This window comes from Gambusia affinis, linkage group LG06, assembly GCF_019740435.1.
Source record: "Gambusia affinis linkage group LG06, SWU_Gaff_1.0, whole genome shotgun sequence".
Lineage (NCBI taxonomy): Eukaryota > Metazoa > Chordata > Actinopteri > Cyprinodontiformes > Poeciliidae > Gambusia > Gambusia affinis.
In genome coordinates this window covers 29,096,135-29,119,038 of record NC_057873.1, presented here as the reverse complement: position 1 = coordinate 29,119,038, position 22,904 = coordinate 29,096,135, and the positions used below count along the sequence as shown (strand labels likewise).

At 40.7% G+C, this 22,904-nt stretch overlaps 2 protein-coding genes across 2 annotated transcripts in view; both read right to left on the bottom strand.

Annotated features, from left to right (window-relative positions):
- phldb1b (pleckstrin homology-like domain, family B, member 1b) overlaps window positions 1-2,254 on the bottom strand; it is a 100,032-nt gene extending 97,778 nt beyond the window's left edge. The window contains exon 1 of the mRNA XM_044119357.1: window positions 2,021-2,254. The gene's annotated coding sequence lies outside the window, so the exon portion shown is untranslated. The remainder of the gene's footprint in view (window positions 1-2,020) is intronic.
- A 9,694-nt stretch (window positions 2,255-11,948) lies between these two features.
- On the bottom strand, window positions 11,949-21,953 carry LOC122833311 (coatomer subunit delta). Its single transcript, XM_044120797.1, has 10 exons — window positions 21,684-21,953; window positions 19,134-19,397; window positions 18,014-18,193; window positions 17,739-17,938; window positions 17,487-17,648; window positions 17,193-17,358; window positions 16,158-16,305; window positions 15,826-15,934; window positions 14,252-14,456; window positions 11,949-13,278 (listed from the first exon to the last, which is right to left on the bottom strand). The coding sequence occupies exons 1-10, from the start codon at window positions 21,684-21,686 to the stop codon at window positions 13,189-13,191; spliced, it is 1,527 nt and encodes a 508-aa protein (XP_043976732.1). The 5' UTR covers window positions 21,687-21,953; the 3' UTR covers window positions 11,949-13,188.
- Window positions 21,954-22,904: the final 951 nt, after the last annotated feature.

The window sequence follows — 22,904 nt, the reverse complement described above, 5'->3', positions numbered from 1 at the left end:
GAGAGGGAATGTGGGAGAGAAACGGGTTGGTTGGGTGTTTGGAGGCTGGGGACCGGGGATGGGGCGGTAGATAGAGCGCCTCTGTGCTGGCCTGATTATTCTCTCAGCAGAATGAGCTCCCCATAACAAAGGATTTATTATCACAAGCTGGAGAGCGACTGCACTTTGGAGACTGTGCACAGCCGTTTTCACTGGCAGCCACCGAAAAAATGTGGAGCAGCTCAGCTTTGGTTGGGTGCTTCAAACAACAGCATACTCTGTGCACGGGTCCCTGGGTCCATAAAGCAGCCAATGTTCGGGCCATGGCGGAAAAACAAGGGGGCTAGAGCGGCGGTGTCAACCCAGCTACGTCAACACCATGTCCCTGGCAAAGAGGGAAGATCAGAGTAAAAGTGGAATTTAAAAATAACAGAATACACAATTTGTTAGGTCAGATGCACCTGGAAAGATTCTCTACTGCACGCTCCATCTTTACGGGATAATATTCCTACTAGCTTTGCTGCTAATGACCTTAAAATTGCAAAAATTGGAATCACACGAGTCATGTCAGTTTGTATCCAGCAGCCTTGTGCTTATTTGTGTCCACTGGTTTCCCTGGACAAGGCGCAGCTGCTTCCAGCAGACGTCTGACAGCATCACACAGTTCATCAAGTGCTGAGCTTGTCATTAAAAAGTGTTGAATCGATAGCTCTAATGTGAAACCCCCAACAACTGTTTCCTAAAGAAATCCACAGTCAGTCTCAAGGTTAAGGGACTTATCACTCAAAAGAATCAATAGCTGCATTTCCATTGAGCATATCATTGCACAATTTGACATTTTGAAAATAAATGTTATTTATGGAAACATGCCAATTTTGAAAAAACTTTTTTGATAAAAGGTTTTGGCACCAGGATAATTTGGTTTTTGGCCATATCAAAATTGGTTTGTTTAGCAAAACTGCAATGGAGACACTTTATTCACATCACATGATCAACAACCAGATGTTGCCACTACAAAGAAGAAGACAAGAGGAACAGCACAATTGCAAAATAGTTTTTTCGACATTAGCAGAATACTGAAAAGGCTTGTAACAGAAACTCAGCTGTTGCTGTTCTCTGGATACCAAAAGCCTTAGAAAAGGCATTGCGATCCTTTCCATAGAAGTGACACATTCTTTAGACCTTGGCATGATGTATTGTTGTCAAACAGGTTTCATTAGAGTCAGTTCCTACAATACTGCACAAGTCTGGCAGTAATCGATCCGCACAAAGCCTGGTGAAATTGGAATTAACTTACCAAAAATTCTGGTTACTTAGTGGCAATAACTTTTTCAAAATGAGCCATGGAAACCTTTTGCCTTAACAAACAAAATTATTTGAAAAACTTTTCCACATTTTCAAGAGAGCAAATAATTTTGTGTCAGTCTGGTGTGTTAGGGAACACTTTATCTCATCCTTCATAGCAGAGCGTCTCTCAGCCTGTTCAAGACTGTTGTGTCTGTCAGTGATAAACCGAGAACAGCTTTCGTCTGAATTCCTCCGGCTGCTCCAGGTTGATTATTAGTACCAATAAAGGGTTTCTCTTTTGGGTAGTCATTGTAAAAGCAGCAGCTCTCCAATCCGGTGTCGCGCCCACATGCTTCTCAAGTCTTCAGGCAAGACATCACTGGCTACATAAAGCTCTCTCTGATAACACTGTGATAAGTACAACTGGAAAATGTAACCGAAGGCGACACTTTGCCAAGAAAACTTCACAAGCAGCTGCATGAAGAATTCCTGTAGAGAAGCCAGCATTATTTCTCAGCTCTGTGGCTTCCTCACCTAAAAATAAAGAGGAAAGTAACAAACCAGGGCATAAAAGGCAAAACTTTCACTCCATTAAAAGCAGACATGGTTCTGGTTCTGGTGTGCACCCTGTCGCCACGTACACTTGCACACACACATCAGGATGATCACACACTCTTAGTTCCTCAGAAGGCTGCAGCCAGCTTTCAAACAGCAGTGATCCTTTGGTTGTGGTGAGGTAATGGGTGTGTTTTACCTGGTGGAGTGATCGGTGTTGCCGGCCGTCCGCTGTCCCAAAACCCAACAACTCTGACTGGGATCCAGAGAGGAAACACTCCTGATCTCTGTTAGGTCCTCTCCCTCACTGTCGCTGCTTGACACACACATTCACCCAGTGTGTAACTGGCTGTCATAACTCACACACCGATCTGAAGCCATGTGGCTGAAACTCTTCTGACCCACTCTGTCTGTCTGGCTGCTCCTGCTGCTCCCACCGCCTCTCCTCTCATTCACATGCTCCTGCTTTCTCTCTCCCTCAGCATTACCAGTCCTCCACTCATCCACACACACACACACACACACACACACACTGTACCCTCACCGTGCCAACACTCAGGGTTCCTTCAGCAGTGAGACACAAGGCGTTCATTCTTTTGGATGAAGAAATGCCGTGTTGTTCTGCACAAACGTTAACCTGAGCCTGGGCTCGTAGGTAAATATGGTGCTGAAAATGAGCGGAATACAGTCAGGGGGTAAACGTTCACTGGAAAACAGCCACGTCCGCTCACACACTGGCAGCACTGTTATGGTGAACAACATTTTCTTTCTGATAGAGACGTTCAGACCCAGGAAACCAGCATACAGCAACTCTAGATAGAGAGGTGTTGGATATGGTTAGTCAGCCAAACCCAGAGCTGCTTCTGCTGATATTAATAGGAAACTAAAGATTTTTTTTTTTTTAAGTGGACACTGTTAGCAAGATTCTGGTTCTGGTTCTGGTTGACGTTTGTGCAGAACAACATGGCATTTCTTCAGAGGAATCAGAATCTTGCCTGCAAACTAGGGCTGGAACTACAACTTATTCATTCTGATCAATTAATTAAGCAGGTTTTAAATGTGTTAAGAATGTTTAAGGCAATCAATCAGATTTTTTATATATATAGATAGGTTCTGCATACCTCTGATATGAACGCCCATAAATCTGATGCACAACAAACATCAAAAGCAATAAAGGACAGAGCCACTTTTTTTTTACCTCTACAGCAGAAATATGAATAAAATTTCTGTTGTTGAGTTTATCTTACTGAATATGCTTTTAGTAGTTCAGACAGAAAGCAAAGGGATACTGACCGACCCCAGATTAAGCAGAAAATGACGGACAGATGGAGAAAGAAAGAAAGCTAAATTAACTCTGAGTCTAAATGCTGACTGATGTTAACATTTAGCTAGATGTATGCATTCTTCAAGATGGTCTGGTTCGTCTGTTTAACTTGTTACCAACCTTTTAGATTTATTAGACAACCAAGTGGATTACAAGTTCAAGTTAGCCTTGTTGTGACAGTACAGCTAACTGAAAACCTAGCGCCCAGTGCAACCAGTTAGCTTTACCTGCAGTCTTGGTCTTGTCTTCATGGTGGTGTGCTCTGGTCTCCTTCTCATCTCAGTCTGAGTCAGAGTAAGCTGCTCTTTGTTACATCAACTAGCATTAGCACAGCATAACTACATTGTGCTTTGAACTGGCACATATGTCCAAGTTTAAGACACATTGAGAAGATTCTGTGCACAAGATCCAAAAATACTCGTAAGATTTGGTGTAAAGGATTGTTGAACTCTTACAGACTCTTATAAAACTGACCACAATGGTAGATTCATTCTGGACAGTCCAACAGCTATAATGGAGGAGCTCAAATATGTGTTTGTTGTGGCTAAGAAAGTGAAGCAGACTTCCTGTAAATAGTCAAGCCTTAAGAAAGAGAAATATTCAAAGTGTTACTCCTTTTTTATCCTGTCGTAGTTTGTGTTTGTGGGCTGCAGAGCAGCCTCAGACTCTAACCAAACCGGTCATTTAGAGTTATAGCAGAATGATGTCTAAAGCCCAGTTAGAACTGCGGTGTGTACGCTTTACAGGCTCAACATCCTGATCCAGAAAAGATTCCTTCTGGATGTGACAAACTGCACATACCTAACATTCCTGGAAGCCTGGGTGGGATGTAACATGATTTAGGTAAAGTGCATTCATCTGTCAGCCTACATTACACAGCTGGCCTGTCATCTACATAAACGTCCCAGCCAGGCTAACATCTCCCAGCCTCACTGGAATTCTGCAGATTTAAAGGCAGCTGGTGGGAAATGTTTTCAGCAGACACTGAGCTGGGAGTTATCAGTATGGGTTGTAAATCAGAACCAAGATGCTTGCAGAACTCCCGTTCCACTTTTTGTTCATCGTAGAAACAAGCAGTGCTCTACCTCCCACCATGATCAGCACATCTTCAGCCTGTCCAGCAGCATTGGATCCATCTCTCAAACATCAGTCCTGTAGCTGACATTTGGTTTTGTACACTGTTGATTGTAGTTAGCAACAATCTTTCTCACAGGTTGTAGTGTCTATTTGTCTGTTGAATAGACAGGCATAAAAACACAAGTCACACAAAAATAACCAAGTAGTCAGCAGATGAAGAATACCCAGCAATAATAACAGCTCTGAAAAAATCCTATTCAGCTATATACACTTCAGCCAAAACGTAACACAAATGTCAGCAGTTCTCTAGGCAACTTAAGAAAATGTTAAATCAGCATATCTTTTTTGCTAAAGATTTTTGTGGCACTAGAGGCAGTTTTTTTTTCAGTAATTAAATGAGATATTGGTGGAGAGAGGTTGGATATGCATTTCTTGCATGTCCAACCTCGGGACATGCATGAAATGTCCAGAGGTTGGAAATCAAACACTGCAGAGCAGCTTCAAAGTCTAATAGCATGTGTGGCGCCTACTGTACCTCTACACCACAGGCCACCCCAAATCAATAGTTCTTTGAAATTCTCTTAAGGGTTCTGCATGAAGCCTCAAAATCAGTTCTCATTGCCATGACGAAAATCACATTATCTTGTTCTCAGCCTCATGTCGTCTACTTCTCCTTGTCACAACCCAACTAACAAACTTCTCGCTCCACTCTTTATACAAAACTATTGTGTGATTGGTCAGAATTCCATGGGTGTGTTGGTTTTTGAGGAAACCAGCCACAACAACTCAATTTCCAGCAGCTGGAGCATTTGTGCAACGCTGTAAAGAAGTATGTGCTTAGCCAAAACACTGAATTCAGTTCAGGTCCGCTGTGGTTGGGGAACGTTACACAGACGCCTTCTGTTCCTATTGTTGGCTCCAAAAACAGAGAATACAACGAAAGCCTAATGGATCACCAATCATTATTTCCTCCTCCTCCAAACTTCCATCCATCCATTTTCTTATACCCTTATCCCATTGGGGTCAGGAGGGGTGCTGGTGCCTGTCTCCAACAGTCAACAGGCAAGAGGTGGAGTACACCCAGGACAGGACGCCAGTCCATCGCAGGTCCTCCAAACTTGTGAACTCTAATAGTCATTCCTTTCTACCATGATCACTGCTTAGGGCTCAGTGTATCTGAGCCCTAAGCAGTGTGTGTGGGAAAACAAACATGCAACCATGCATGGATAGTTTGATTTCAGTCCGATCATGAAAGACCCCTTAAAGGGCTCTGATTGGTCAAGCTGGTTTTAGTCTGGCAGTAGCTAGTTTCAGACGTTTTGTTGGCCTGTAAAGGTCCACAAAGCTGTTAGCGGATGTTTCTATCTGCGTTGCACATCCAAGGGGTAGAATTGTTTCCCATTTTTCATTGTAAATTGCTTAAACTCAGTCAGATTGGATGGCAAATGTCTTTTAGCTGTAATTTTACAATGTCACCACAGATTCCTGATTGTATTAGGTGTGAACTTTGACACCTAACAAAATAATATAATGGCCAGTGACTTGGCCATCATAACACATGAAGATCCTTTAATGACTTCCAGCAGGAGGACAACCTCAGAGCTCCACCTCAGTCTCAAGTCTTTTTCAGCTTCTAACTGGTTTCCTCCCAGTATCGTCCTGTATTTAGCTCCAATGAGTTTCCCATCAGTGGTTTCTTTTCTGTTACTAAAAAACCCACTCCCATGCCCTGATGCTACCATCACCATGTTTCACCAAAGGGATGCTGTGTTTAGGATGATGTGAAATTTTTGTTTCCACTGCACAACGCTTTTAACGTTGGGGACAAATGTCAGTTTTTGTCTTGTCAGACCAGAGCATCCCATTTCTTAACTTAGAGAGTTCCAAGACTCTGACATTATGAATCTGGACGTTACTTGGAGAATCCTGAGGAGAGCGGGTATAAGAACATCAACACAGCCATAACCATAGTTTATAGTAAGGGTGCCATTTTCAACAATATCTTCAGACAATAGTCTTTGAGGTACATTCCACAGGAGCCATGAGAGTGTGAAGGGTGTTTAACTATTTCCTCTCACCACCTGTGGGGACGGAACAATGCATCCCAATAAACCGTAGACCCAAATCCTGTTTCTTTGTTGTGGGAGCAGAAAGAAGGCAGCACACATGCAGGGCAGCCACCGTATACGCGGACGAGCCCACAGGTAACTTACAAATCACTAGGGATCCAAGGGAAGTTTCTCCTTTAATTTAAACACACACATCCACCCACTCACACTTGGCATAAACAGACGTCTGAGACAGTAAAAGCGCTCCGTCCTTTCATCTCTAATGAAAAGCACGTTGGGTTCTGTCGCACTCTTCCTCCAGCACCCACGCACCCATTCAAATCCTTTATAGAAACATACAGCACAGCGCTGCAGGGCTGAGCAGAGGGAGTCGCTCATTATGAACATCAAAGTCTTTAGTGGGCGCTGACTCCAGAGGACTGGAGCTGCTCACTGGGTGAATGAAATATCTCACACTATCCCTCCACACTTCTGATATCGTCAACAGAAAAGGGAAGTCAAATAGCAGAGACGAGTCACAGCCAGGATGAACTACCTTTGATGAGACAGACCAATTAGAGACCGCCACATCTTCCTTTAGGGCACATTCTGTCTCGCAAAGTTGAAAGGTCAACCCCGGGCTCAACAACTGACACCAGAAATTTAGTTCAGACTAAAGTGTTTATGTGAGCTGCTGCTCTGGAGGTTTGAAGACTTCAAGCGCAACATTTTTCAGGTTGTCAGTAGAACAGCACTGCCATCTAGTGGCTGTTAACTGCAATGGCGTGATATGGACATTGTAGATAGAAAAAAAGAGGAGCAAATTTTTGCAGAAAAATTCAGAAATATAGAGATGTATCAACAAGTTTAAAGATTTCCTACAAGAACAAGAACATTCTGAGCTTGACAATTAGAATATTAAAATAACTGAAAGTTTTAGATTAATTTCAGAACATTCCTACAAAAAACAGAAATTCCTGAGTATTAAAGGTAAAAAAAATTTGCTAGATGAAAATAACAAAAAAATTAGATTAAGAATGTTTTTTTCAAGCACATTTGAGGCTTTTCAATCTTTGAGGTTTTCTAGGAAGAATTTCTGAGACAACTTAAGCATTTCTGAGTTTTGTTTCTAGCAATTTTTAAAGATTTTCACACAAACATTTCCTTTACTTTAATTTATTTATTTTTTTTCAAAAAATGTCTGAACTTTCTTGCCAGAAATGTACACCTACTTGTTTTACTATCTACATACCAGTATGCTGTGCTCAGAAATGTGAAGAGGCTGTTCTTATTGAAGTCTGCAGTAGGTGGGTTTGGACACAGTTTGCAAACACAAGATATTTAAAAACGATCAATATCTGGATCTCAGCTGACCGTCGTTCCCATGGAGACCGAGGTGAAGGATGAAACATGGCACGGCAGTGTGAGGAGAAACCCAGAAAAAGGCTCCCCGCTGTTTGAACAGTCAACGGGAGGAAATTCCACATACGGACACAGAATTCGTTCAATTTCCTTCCAGCCTCCGCCTCAATCCCTGGAGGGCTTTCATTCAGGATACCGGTTGGTGCTGTGAGGAAAATCACCAAAAATCACACGCCACAAAATGTCTGCAGCTAATCATCTGGTGTCCCACTGTGCACTTTGACCTTTAAGAAACTAATATAGATCTTAAAATAGTTGATGCTTAGAAGTGGCAAAAAGATTTTAAAAAGGCCATAAAGTAAAAAAAAAAAAGAGAAGGGATGCAATAAGTACGAAATTTAATAGATCTATATAGTTGGTAATAAACACATGCTTTAAAGCGCTTTTGACTTTTAGAAAAAACTTTATCTTTGATCTGCGGAGTGTTATAAATACATATTTAAGTGTTTTCTGACAACATATAAATGCTGAGCAAGGGCAGCAGAATCCTGAGTCTGTTATAAGACTGATGTGGAGATTGAAAGCCCACAGCATGATTTTATCATGGCCGTGGCTAGGAGGAATGTAACAGCATTCCTAGAAAATTTGGGTCAATATCAATATTGCTGTTATGGCCGATCACCAATATTTACTAATATTATATATACAGTACAGACCAAAAGTTTGGACACACAGTTGTGTCCAAACTTTTGGTCTGTACTGTATGTCACTACCCTTCCCTTGAAAAATCGACCACACTGCTGACTTCACCAACGCTTCTCTACTTCGGTTAAACTCCCCACAATCCTTTGCTGCATCACAGTCAAACAAATGCCACACAGCGACAAGATGGAAATGAAATTGACCCAGTTTTATTTATACGATCGATGCCGATAAATATGACGAATATCGGCCAGTTACGATGTTGGTGCCGATATATTGTGCATTACTAGTGGTGGCAGCATCATACTGTGGTGACGCTTTTCTTCAGAAGACACAGGGTATACAGTCCTACAGCAAAAGGCTGAAGCACCCGAATCAGCAGACATAAAAATCTGCACATAGTGACAGTAGAGACTGTTTCAAAAATACAATTGAATCTTTTGGACTTATTGTTGTTGATATTTAGTGGGGAGAAAAGCACTCAGTTGAGCCAAACTGTTGCAGTGAGAGTTTTTATGAAAATGGAACAGATAAATTTTTTTTTCTAATTTTAGCTTCCATTGATCAGTCCAACCTGTAAAATGCTACATCAATTTTATATTCCTATTTTCACAAAAAAAAAAAGAAAAAAAAAACACGAAGTAGCTGTGGCTGGTTCTGATTAGTCTTTCTGTTTATAAAGGAACTCTAGGACAAGATCATCATTTCGGTTTGGCTGTGCGTTCTGAACACAATCACTCAGCTCAGGAAAAGTGTCACCTTGAGCGGATGGTCAGAACAGCTGATCTCTGAGCAGAACTTTCACCAGATAAGGGTCATTTATTTTGCTGGAAATAATTTTAACATCACTTCAAAACCTTTTCAAATGCATTAACATCCAAACAAAAATGTTTTAAACAGACATTGTTTTCTTAGAATACAGGAATAAACACAACGTTCTGACACTTCTAAGTAAATCTGCCCTTAGCAGCAAGTTTAACCAGATACATGATTCAGCATGTCATCAGCATTCTATGGATCAGTTACCAGACTCTGATTGTGTTTTCTAAGAAATGCAAAAATTACTCTGAAACTATTTTGGGCAGGAAAGGAGGAACTGTGGGAGTACTGATGCTGATCTCACTGGCATTTCCACATTCTAAATGGAGCTTTCCATTTAAAGAGACATGTAACTCTGTTTGATTCTTTAAAGTCGGAGAGAGGCAGCAGATCCTGGAGCTGAGCAATAATTATCACCTCGGTGTCACCGCTCAGACTGAGCAGCAGCTTCTCCCTTTGAACTGCTGCTCAACCTGAGGCAGGAGACCCAACACGAGTCTGCTGCTGCTCCTTAATGGGACGGAACGCAAAACCTCCACCTTACAGGTGGATTATGAGATATCAGACAACAGGTTTCAGGTTGCAACAGTTTCATCTGGCACTGGTGGATAGTTGGTCTTCTCTTTTCCCATTAAGAAGTCACAAATAGACATATTTAATAGTTAAAACAGCCGGAAGTCGTCCATAGAAAACAGAATCAGTTGAGACTCAATCGGATTTCCTTACCTTGAATCGTACTTTCTTGACCATCATCCTTCAGTGGCAGGTGAAGCGGAGGCTAACAGCTGGGTCAGATGTTAGAGACGTTTTTTACTCTCGAGTTCCATTCTGGAAGGACAAAACTCCATTAACCAAAGTTCCTGCCAGTCGGTCCTGATCCAGTCAAAGCCTGCAGACGGACGCTGTGACGCTGCCAGTGTGCTTTAACAGGACAGACAACAGTCTGCCCGCCCCCTCCGCCTGCTCCACTGAGAGTTTTATCAGCCAGCTCATTCATTCGTAAAGAGCACACCTTCTGTTTATGGTTGGCTATTAACACCAACCCCCCCTCCTCAATCCAGGCAAGGCTGCTGGCTGCCTTGCAGCTGACCCCTCTGACCCTAAAGTGGCCCCCTGATCCCACCCCATCCCCGTCCCTCTTCATTTGCCATCATTTACCCATCTGTTGGCCTGTAGAGTCTCCACTCAGCATCTGTCTCACCTTCATCCTCGTGGCTGCTGATGAGATTCTTTGAAGTTGCGTGTGGAGCAGGTAGCAAAGTGAAATCTGTTTTAAAAGGTTAAACACGAAACTTAAATTCACTTGGCTTCAGGACAGAGGCTAAAAGAAAACCTGTTGGCGAGTTTAAATTAATCAGCTAAGAATTGGTGCAAACTGGCACTGGTGGATTTCAGTATAAATGACATGGCTCTCTACCCAGGGAGTCACAGTATATGGGGGTACAGCAAGAAAAAAAGGGATAAACACATAATAAAAATATGTTTGGGTAACTTGTTCCACTTATATACCATTAGTGGCTAATGCTGTTATAGATGGTATCTACATTGCAGCTTCTGATTTAGAAGTAAATGAGATGCTATTGTGGTGGAACTAGGGGGCTTTAATTTGGGTAAACTGGAGAAACAATTTTCAAAGTTCAGTTTAGTAGCAGAAATTATAATCCAGAAAACGTCTGTACAACATCTGGACATCATTCATGGTGCTTAACTGTTTCTATGATTTGTTATGTCATAGATGGATGAAAAAGCTCTTTCCTCAACATTTTGCACAAAAATACCCTCATTAAGAGAATGTTGAGAAAAGTTGAGATTTTTGGGAAACATTTTCAAAATTGAAAACCAAGAAATCCCATTTACAAAAGTATTCACACCCTTTGCTTAATACTTAAAACATGGCTGCCTTCATACATTTTTTATAATCTCAAAAGGATGTGGAAGCTTCTCCATGAAGGTGTTGCACAGTTCCCTGTTGCCTCTGGGTCTTTGTGACGGCCACGTAACATCTGGGAAGATTTTTTTATGACTCACTGAGGATGTACAGATGAAACCGCAAACCAAAGTTGTCAATCGGGAAATCGTATAACGATGAACATAGCTGGTTTTGTCTTTAGCTTCTTTGTATTCCTTGAAGGGGCCGTATGCATTTTCCAGGAACACAGAGCTGTTTTACCTTCAGTTGTCATAAAAATGTTGTACAGATAAAAGTAAAAGACATTTGACATCATGGAATTGGGCCTTTGTCTCCAAGTTTCAACTCCCTCAGCCCATCATCACAGCACTTCTCATTATGCAGCTTGCGCATTGGACTGAAGTAGTTGAGGATCCCGCTCTGTGGGTGGGAAATGCAGGTCCAAGGAGGAGCTGTGGGTAAGTGGGAGGGGCTTGGTGAGAGCAGGTGTTTAAGCACCTCTGACTGGTTGCCACAGGAGATTCAATGATTCATCAAACATGAATGAAAGAATCAATCCAGGAATGCTTTGATAAAGCAGCAACATTATATGTGAAATAGTTGCCCATTCTTAATCTACATCTGAACATCCATTGTCAAGTATTGTCACAGAATTCCTTCAAGGATCTTCCTGTCAACTCTGGTGCATTTTTCTGTAATAACATTTATCCCCACAGCACAATAGTTCACTAGTGGAGAATTTTTCACAACAGCATTTTATATGTAGGTTATAAATGTAACATTTGGTAATATTTGGCATAAACCCAAATGGTAGGAAAATGAAAAAATGATGTTAGCAACTTTCTGCTAAAACCACTTGATGGAATAAAGGCTCATTAAGACCAAGTCCACCTTACAGTTTTAATAATACATTTTATTCCATTAAAGTTTCTTTTTTTCTCTAGTTTTACACTGGAATGTCAGGATTCCCCTTCTGCAATTTTGTTAAAAAAAGAAAAGAAAAGTTGTTTCTGGTCATCGTTGACCCCACATCCACACAACCATTGCTAAATTGAAATTGAGGGGCAGGAAAGGAGGGAGTATAAGTAAAAGAAAAAAAACAACATAAAAGACAAATTTTACTTCATGTATAATGTTGACGCTCTCTGACGATGCAAGTAAAGGATGACTGGTTGGATGAGCATTAGAGCTTACAGTGGGGGGGAGGTGCAGTAAGCCCCCCCTGCTGATGGGAAATGTAAGGCGGGGGGAATAACGGCTGAATCTGATTAACCCTTGAAGTGTGAAATCTCAGGGTTCATCTCTGAACTCAAATGGAGCACAACTAAACATGTCGTCCCTTCTAGACGAGGCGAGGAGTGGTTTAATGGTGTTCCAAAATCAACATGGTGGGGAAGTTTAATGATTTTACTGATAGGTGTGTTGTTGAGATTCCCTTACAACGCTCTACCAAATTCACCGAGCTGAGCAGTGGTCAGAATGAGCAACAGTAGAAAAGAAAAGCAGAAACAAAAAGACGAGCTTTTGTTTACGTTCTCCAGGAAACGGAAAATCCGAGACATGAAAACAGAAAGTCACAAGAGCTTAACAATTACACATGAGAAAGAGACGGCTACAGTAAGGGGGGAGAAGAAACACCTGTTCCATAATCACCGCAGTGTGAGAGAGAGAGAGAGCGTCTGTGGAGGACGTATAATGATCAGGGAGGGGGCGGAGCTTAGCTAGCAGCGCTATGGTCCTGCTGTTTCTCCACCAGCCCTTACTGACACAGCTAGCCTCTCCTTCATCCCCACAGTCATCCTCTACTCATCCTCTGTACAGTTCTGCACCACAGAATTAGTGGAAGGAGAAGTTGTGTGTTGGTTTTATTCCTGTTCAATTAACTCTATATATAGATGATCCTTTGCCATACAAACATAAATACACCACCGCTGCTGCTGCTGCTCTTCCCCACAGGAGGTGCTGTTGCCACGGCGCTGGTGGGCGTCCTGTCTGTGTACAGTCTGATAATATACAGGTGCAGCAGGCTGGAAATCGTCAATCTTTCTCTTAGCATAGATTTGGACTTTTATTTTTTGTAAATGGTGATTTTTTTTTTCTCATTTTGCCATTTTCTTCCAATATTTTTACTCAATTACATATTTGTCAACAACAAAGGAGGTTTCTGAAGAGAATCTGACGGAGCTGTCGCCATCTACATGAGACACTTTGGTAACCTGAGAGAGAAAAAAGGAAAAAAAAAAAAAAAAAGTAGGGGGTTATTTTACTGTAAGGTGGAAGAACTTCTGCAACATTTAAACAATATTTTCTATTAATGTAATTGAAAATGACAAAAAAAAATTTAACATTTCTAAAGAATTTTTTAATTTGTTTTTTTTTTTAAATATGAATTACATGTTACATGAATTTCTGTAACTTGTCACATGATGATCACGTCTGTGATAACCAACATTTCACACGAAATGTTTCAGCTTTGTTCTGAATGGGAGAAAATGGAAACTAAAGTCTTCAAAAAAAAAAAAAAAAAAAAAAAACAGACAAAAACTGAAGACTTTTATCATCCAGTTTTTGGTCAGAGATAAAAGAGGAAAACAATAATTAATGAAAATAGAAATTGAACTTGTTTTAATTTTTCATGCGATTTATTGATTTACTGGTTCATGTGACAAACCTAATAAATATTATTTTGAGACCATTTTCAAGTAAAGTTTTATAACGGCACAATATTGCAAGTTCAGTCTCACTCATTTTGTACAGAACATAAACTAGAACTAGAAGATATTTTTTAAATTCATAAAATAAAACACAACCAGAAACAGGAAATAAACAACCAAAACTATATATAAAATGGATTATTATGTCTCCCAACAGAATTGCCTGTCAAAAAATATAATTTGTATAAGTTGGTGCAGCCCTAGTTATTTGAAGTCACTTTACACAAAAACTGACAGGTTCATTGATTTTATCAAGGATGACTGCAAGTGAAGTGTTACCGATATCTCAGACGGCTCAGCGAGGCGTTTCCCCAACCAACAGCTCCAGATGACCACATAACGACACTGCTGAGCTGTGCAGAGCCAACACAGACCCCTCTTCCAATCTATGTGCCAACTTTTTACCACTCATTTCATCTGAAACTACTGATCCAAAGTTTCTTAAGAAAAGACTACACCTTCATCAGGAGCTCACCTGAATGTCACAGTAGTTGCGCTTGGACACGAAGGACACATTGATGGGGAAGAAATCATTGGGCTGCCCGGCGATGCTGAATTCCAGGCTGCCGGTTTTGTTGTTGGCATCGATGACTGGTAGGCACCACTCCAGGATGTTCCGCCGGCTGTCGTGTTTGTACTCTCCGTCCAGATCTCCGATCACAGGGGCGCCCACCCCGGACCTGGAGGACAACGACAGACAGACACTTCACATGTCGACCACCGCAGACCGTCACAGTGGCTTCAGACACACAGATGACACTTTGTGTTTGAGACGTCTCAAACGTCCGTGGCTCTCTCACAGACGTCTCACAGGCTGCTCTCTGTGAGAATTTGACTTGAATTTGACTTCCAGGTATTGATATTTACATTTATATTGATGTAGGTTTTAACTGTTGTTTTTTTGAAGAGATATCTCTAGAGCTGAAGCAACTGGATTAATTGTGATTAATTGATTATCCAAATAATCGTCTACTACGCAGTTAATGATTCATTGATAACGGATGTAGGCAGTTTTATCTTCATCTGGTTCAAATGGTTTTAAAGAAATCTCCTATTGAGTGATTTGAGGCCAATTATGACTCTGTTAATTGAAAAAATTAATCTCCAGATCAGTCCTGATGTTAAGTTGAGCAGAAAGAATCGAGTTTTTCCACATGTTGATGTTACAAGGAGTTTTTTAGCTGTGGATTAATCCTTTGCTACAAATTGTCAAGGTTTCACTAAAGAAATGCAGTTACTGCATTTTAGGCAACAAAATGTTTATTTTCTTCTTTAGCTGAATATTTTGCATAATTTAATGTATAAAATAAGATTAAATGGTTGAATCAAAAATCTCCACCGTCTCATTTTTTAATCCAATTAATAGTGAGAATAATCAACTAATAAAATAATCGCTATCTGCAGCCTCACTTGCTTTCTATCAAAAGCAAACTTCCAGCTACTTTCTATCGCTAAATGCATAAATCCTTTATTTATTGTCAGAATAAAATGTCAAAGTAGAAATAACTTGCACATTCTTAATTCCTGGACAGTCAAGAGTTGAACTTCCTCCAGAGCAGGTTGTCAGACTCACTTTCATTTTGGCCACAACTAAATCAAGAAAGCCTTCAAAGGGCCGGCTGTGGCAGAACGTATTCATGGAACTATTAAAAAGTTCTTCAAATATTAATAATAACTTTTTTTTATTTTTTATTTATTGTTTGGATAAATTGAATTTATTGCATTTGTTTTTATAGTTGTGTCATTTTTACCTTGTTTGTATAACCTCTGTTTTCAGCAGGACAGACTAAGACAACAGATGACGAATAGTGTTTTGGCTAATTCTGGCACATTTACACAAATGTCAATTAATGTGCATCGTCTATACTAAAATTAAATAGCCATCTTTTCACCTTCATGTAGTCAGATATTATACAGATAAAACTTCTGTGATTTGATTTCTAAAATATTATAAAAGTACACCACTGTAATATTAAAGGTTCTATGTTAAGAGTATTGAATTTGACTGGAGTGATCCGGAGCGCAACCATGGAGAGTCGAGGTGCTTACGGAACAGGGATGCTGATGACAACGTCGTTCAGTTCCAGGTTCTCCTCCTGCAGCTCGTACTCGATGTTGACGTCGCAGCCGGAGCCGCTCTCTGAAGGCCAGCAGTTTACTGGGAGACAGAGCAGCGGGATGAGAGAGCAGCACATCTACTCTACTCTGACCACTGAGGACCAACAGTTACAGCACAACTGATGCTGATCCCACCTTACAGTCAGTAATCACATTATCAGAGGAAATGGAAACATTCCAGCTAGATTTGCTGAGTTATTTCTACCTCAGTCTGACGTTAAAATAAGTCTGGGTAATCTACAGGAAGGATAACATGCACTCACTGGTTAGAGGTATGAGGGACTCGTCTGTGGTCTGGAGTCTCCATTTCAGAACGCCAACGTCGTTATTGAGAGGGAAGGACTTCTCTGGGTTCTTAAGGCCAATCACCGATTCAGCTGTGAATAACTTCTTGTCCACGTTAGGATGTGTCTGCAAACCAACAGCATTTAACCTGGAGTTAGTTTACCAATCAGAATTCAAACAGGAAGTGGATCATTTAGTCTACAGTTTCGGTTTTAGCTTCACTGCTGAACTGTAACTAGGAGGGAACATCAGCAGTAGCAGCATATGGCAGATCACAGCCACTTTAGCACATTTTCCTATGTAAAAGAAAGTCTTAATGAAAAGCAGAATTGATCATTTAGGCCATAGAATATTTCCAATAACAGTTTTATCTGTTCGAAATGTTTTGTGCATTTTAATGTACATGTTCCCCTGATTTAGTACTTATTTGGGTTTTGAAGTTCAATACACTTCCATAAACAAGAATAAATACATGAGCAGGTGAAACCATTAGTTTATATACAGAAATACTTTTATCACAGTCTGAAGTTAAATCAGACCAAACATCTCCTCTTCTACTTGCGAAATACCACAAAATTCAGAGAAATAATATATCTCACAATAATTTATCGATATCTTCAAAGTTAGAGGTTTACATTCATTTCCTCAGTATTTGGTAAACATTGTCTTTGACTTGTATGACTTGGGTCAAACATCTGGGTTTCCTTCAACAAGCTTCTCCCAACATCGGTATCTATATTAGTCTGATAAATAAAACTTGGCCGATATTTGTTCCCCATAGATCATGTGGTATTTGTTAGGTGAAGTGACAGTGTGGGTGACGCAGCAAAGGATTGCAGGGAGTTTAGCTGAAGCAGACGCTGTGAGACATACAGACAATATAGGTAAATATTGGCCAGAACAGCAAAATCAATACTGGCTCACGTTTCCATATTGGTAAATGTAATACCACAAATGATTGGTAATAATAATAGAGTCGGACTACAGCAGCCTGCTTTGTGCAGCAGCCCCACCTGAAGCTGCAGCCCCTTGTTGTCATTGTTGTTGATGGCGAGGCGGATGCGGCCGTTTTTCTCGTCCGTGACCCGGAGCGTCACCATGCCCAGCACCTCCATGTTCTGCAGGCCGCCATCACGGCCACAGCTCAGCGAGATCTTCTCCTCCACGCGCAGATGTATGCTGAGGAGCGAACACAAACAGCAGCAAGCAGCTATAAACACCAATCAACTGATTTTGTTACGCTAAAACCAAGAAAATCGATCTCGGAAAAGTGGAGAATGAATCCCTTCTGAACCAGAGGAGTGTACCTCTCCACATTGACTGGCGGTGGCAGAACCTTGGACACGTCTGAGCCTCTCTTTCCTGAGGAGGAAATGATGGTTTCACCCTCGGACTTGAGCTGGTCAACAAAGTTATCCACTTCTTTCCCTTTAGCGCCTAGCTTCAGAGCCTTGCTCGGGCCGCTTGATCTGGAGGAACAAACAGACAACTCATCAGCTGACCGGTGAGGAGAGCTGCACGCTCAGCTGGGGGCCGTTTTGCGTTTCATGGTGCCGTACCGGACTGGAACTGGTGTGATCTTGGGTTTCTCAGGTTCCACTATGGTGTCTGTGATGAGGGACCCTGAGGACATGCTGCTCACGTTACCGAACCCGCCGAACGCCGGAACCTTCTTCCCAGAGCGCTCGGCGTCTCTCCTGGCCTGCTGCAGCTCCTTGGCTTTCCTCCTCATCTCCGCTTTAGCCTCGCGTTCCTGAGTCTGCAAACATTACCGACCGTTGAGGCAGTCCTTTTCTTCACTTTTCTCAGTTTTCATGCACGTCCAGCGTCTTACCTCTCTGACGGCTCGGAACACCTTCTCCTCGTGGGAGTCCATCTCTGTGAAGGTGCGGATCTGAGCCAGGTTGACGTTTTCTCTGTAGCCGAGCGCCACGATCTCGTCGAAGGCAAAGATGAGGTCGAAGCAGTGCTCCGAGATTTCACTCTCCTCCAGCACACGGCAGTACTCTGGGATCTGGAGCAGAGCAGAAACAAGGAGGAACCGATTCAGACAGGAAATTCAACCAACAATGAAGGAAGAAGAGCATCCTGAGTTCATTTTATGAACTCAAACTCTTGACTGATCTGTCCATGTGCTCACGGAACATAATATAACCAAATATGACGAGAAATACTGTGAAATATTTCAAGTGTTTTTAGCTTTTGCCAAACAAACACACTATTTCACAGTTTTCAAAGTTTTTTTTGTGAAAAACAACAACTTTAGTTTTTGGAACAACATTTTGTCTTTTACTGTAAATGTGGTGCTGGACGAGGATGGCCACTGACTAAACCAACAGGTTGGGTTCTCCTGTGGATCAATATGGTTTAGACGTCTGTCTCATTAACCAGAACAACAAAAACTTCTGAAAGAGCACCACAAAAGCTTGCATAACCTGGATAAAGGTTGCACACACATTTTTTATTGTCTGAAGTTAAACCAGACTAAACTTCTCTTGCTTTAGAATCACCAAAATTATTTCTATTTGCTAAATGTCACAATAATGAGAGAAAGAATAAATCAGTTCTGTCAATATATCATTTTTCCTCTTTAAAAGTCTTGCAATTTCCAATTGAAACCCTTGAGTGTGTGTGTGTGTGTGTGTGTGTGTGCGTGTGTGTGTGTGTGTTTAAACCCCTGGCTGTAGTCTGAAGGCGTCCAGTGTGTGTGTACATGTGTGTGCATGCGATCTTTGCACCATCAATACGGTTCATCTCCCTTCTTCAAGGTTTACTCGATTCTGTTCTGCCTTTTCAGAACCATCAGCGAATAAAATTAGAATTTAAACTTTAAGAACTTCTGCTCTTCCAACATTTCTAACCATCAACTCCGACATTATTCTTAAAAGCATCTCCAATTCCATTTTTTTGTGGCATACATTAAAAGTTCCAGGTGTCCTCCCGGGTTTTCTTACCACGCGGGAGAACAGTCTGAGCGTCTCCAGATCCTCCAGGATGTTGCTGTTCTTGGTGGTGATGAGGACCATGTAGAGCTTCTCCAGCGGCTGGTACACGTAGCGCACGCTGTCTGTTTCCACGAAGGTGTGCTGCTTGCCCGTGTTCATCAGCTTGGGGAAGGCGGCCAGCAGGCCCTCGATCCGCGTCCGGGTCATTTCCACAAACTGCCGCGACACGATGGCCTTCCCGGCCTTGGTGCACACCGCCGCTGCCAACAGCACCTGCAAGGGAGGGTGGGATGTAGGTCAACCGATCAAACACCTGCAGACATCTCTCATTTAGAGATCAGGATCCTAACTGGAATGGAGAATTTATTTCTTAAATAATCATTTCAGGAATAAATATTCAGTCAGAGTAACAATGATCAGTCAGTTACAAGATGCAGGACTGGTCAAGGAATTTTATGGCAATATCAGCAATATGAATAATTTAAAAACTCAGCAGCTTGAAGTGTGATAAATGTTAGCTCCTGACTTAGGTTCCATACATTCAGAATGTGTATGTCAGTGATATATTTACAGACACTGGTTTATTGCAGCCTCCTAATCTTTTAGAAGATAAAGAGGAGCAAACGTAGTAAAGTGGGACCATCCCGTCCATCACTCTTGCTTGTTTTGGAGCTTTTGGCATGTTTAGCAAATAGTTCCACAAACTCTATCCATTGGTTTCTTTGTGAAATATCCTTCAGATTTTTTTGTTAAGATATAAAAGAAAGACAATTCCTCCTCCTCCTTTCCTGGGGACAGTCATGCGTGTTCATTTACAAACTCCTGAATAAATGTCTAGTTCAATCCATTGTGGGTGCTGATCTTATATTTTGGTTTAATTGGCTTCCTAAAAAGTTGAGAATAAAATAGTGCCAGTCAGGGTGTGTCATATAGCCACTCCAGATCATGACCTTGTCATACTCACGTTGACAACCACAGATTTCAAATGATTTTCTGCAGTTTATTTGTTTAAAAAATGGTATATATCCCCAATAAATAACATCTACAGGAAGTCAGAGTCATTTTGTTTTCATCAAACATCATAATAGTTCATAATTCATCAAAGTCAACAGGTTCAGATGTGGATCAGATCTAAAACCAACAGAGTGTCATTCAGAGTTCTCAGAAAATACACTATATTTCATAAGGCATATGATTTCAAACTTTGATGAAAATTAATCTCTCTAGCTCTTGACGATACCCAATGAGTATAAAAAGTAAACTGACACGTTTGAGTTCAAAAATATATTGAATTACAATCAGCATTACAGTTTTAATGCAGGTTACACTGCAATCTGACACTTGAAAGAACTTTCAGCCCAAAAAGGGTGTTGGTTTAAACATGCAGACTGCTGGGGTCACTGATGACACAAAATAAAGGAAACTGGTGAAAATCATGGGTTTTCCAGAATCTGTATTATAGTTGCATTATTTTAAATTGGGTCAAAATGTCCCATTTTTCTTAAATCATGCAGCCCTACATAAGAACACAGACGCAAAAGTGTTAATTTATTGGGACAAAATGGCAACAAGTCAGTCTACCACCAGATGGAAATATGATACAAATATGATTTTGTTGTAGTCCATTTCATAAGCCTCTTATTTTAGAAAAAAAAACTGATTAAAAAGCAAGTTACGAATCCCAGTACATCCTCAGAATTGGGTAAACATGAGCCTATACTTTCACATTGAGGTAAAGTGTCATCACCGGGAGTATTAAATGCTTTAGAACTTTAATTGTTTGGATAATCTTAAAGAGAAAGGAATAATTAGAAAGTAATTTTCTGTGATACCCGTCCTGTGTCCAGCATAACGTGGACGTTGCTTTAAAATGATTAGGCATGACGACGATATGTACACAGAAAGCAACATAAGCGAGACGGTGTTTTGTTTGTACATAATGCGTTACAATATTGGGATAGCTCAACGTGCCTCTATGAAATGTAAAGCCACCTCCACGAAAACTAAGCTTTACATAAACCTTACAAACACGATTGAAATTAATGAACATTATCGCAGCCTAAAGAAAGAGGCTGCTTTTGTTCCACGTTGACGTTGAAGGCAAACTGACTACGTGTTGAGCTTCTAAGACTGGTTAGCATAGCATACCTGTCATCGCTTGGGGACTATATTAAAGAGCATATGTACAGGTTTATACTTTGTATGAGAAGAGTTGGTTGTGGAGGCTGACGAGGAGACAGTCTGAACGCTTAGCTCGGGTCCAGCTAGTGACAGAAGATAACTAGCGCTAGCATGTGAGGCTAGTTAACGTCAGCAGTGTCTGCAGACTACATATCACTGATTCATGTCGCACTGACTTAGTAAAAAAGAAACATTCATTGGCCGTGTACTGATATTCACAACGTTAGCCTCGGCAGTCAGCTGAAGCAGCCGCTGAATTTCTTGTTTCCGTTTAAGAGAATACAGGCTACAAAAGTGCTAGCGTTAGCCACTGTTATGATAACTGCAAGGCCCGATAACAACTAAAACGATTTACAATGACTTTCAGCTTTCACTCACCATTTTTGGTCTCTCTTTATGCGTGAACGCTCTTCAGTCCGTGGTGTATGTGGTTTGGGGGAGATTTATCGTCACTCTGGAATGCCAGGGTGCGAATACAGCTGACTTCGAGTAAGGTGAAGCGTTAGCTAGTTAGCGTCAATATGGCAGCACCAGCGGAGAGCCACGTATCCACCGGAAGAGACTCGCTGGATCAGCCCACCGTGGAAACCGGTGACGTGGGCTCCAAAATGTTGGCCTTGGTGGAGAAATGAAGTGTAGGATAGGAGTGTTTGTTTGTTTTTGCAGGGGGTTATTTCTCAGAAAATATCCAAACTAGACTGTTTTATCAACGCCAACAGCAAAAATACTATATTATTATGACACTGAAACGAAAACCACAGCATTTTAAGCTCTTGTTAAAAATGTATTAACTTACTAAATGTTAGTTAAATGTTTTAATTATGTGTGCTAATACTGTGTTTGTATCTCTTTTTTTTGTCAAAACAGGTCTCTCTCTTTTATAAGTGTCAAATTGGATCTCAGTGGGTCAACCTGCATAAATAAAGCTTAAATAAATAGAATGAAACATATTCCAAATTGTGAAAAAATATATTTTACCAAAAATGTTAATGTTAGACTTATTTTATCGTCGCATTTTTACTCTTATCTAATGGAGGCTGTGTTATTCAGTTTTGTATGGGCAAATTATCCGCAATAATTTGTTAAGAAGTTAATTTTTCTCATAGTGCCCTCTTCAACAAGTGACTTCGCAAGGGAGATAAAAGAGGGCGCTATAGCTTCCCTCTGTTAGACTTTGCACTTCCAAGAAAATAAAAATGTAACAAATGTTATTTTTAATGGTTGTTTTTTTCTATTTGAAATATTTTTTATAAAATCTGACTGTGATTTTATTTATCCTACATGAAAAATACAATCCCTACTAAACTGTTGATTTTGTATATGGTTATGAACTAACAAGAAAAAAAGGACAATGACAAATACAACATGCTGCTAAAGAAATTAGGGCATGGATGAACCAATAACGACATTCAGGAGTTCTTATTATGCAGCATTACAAATATTTCTTTTTAGGCTGTTTTTATTATTATTATTATTATTATTATTATTATTATTATTATTATTATTATTATTATTATTATTATTATTATTATTTTAATATCATTGTATGTGGGGCCACACACATCCAGCAATTGTCTACTCAACAAAAGATCCATTCAT

Excerpts from the sequence above, each read along its gene's own strand:
- LOC122833311 (XM_044120797.1), bottom strand. Across the intron at positions 16,306-17,192 it reads ACAAGGGGCTGCAGCTTCAG|ACACATCCTAACGTGGACAA; the intron begins GTGGGGCTGCTG and ends GTTGGTTTGCAG. Across the intron at positions 13,279-14,251 it reads GCAACTACTGTGACATTCAG|GTTACCAAAGTGTCTCATGT; the intron begins GTGAGCTCCTGA and ends TTTCTCTCTCAG.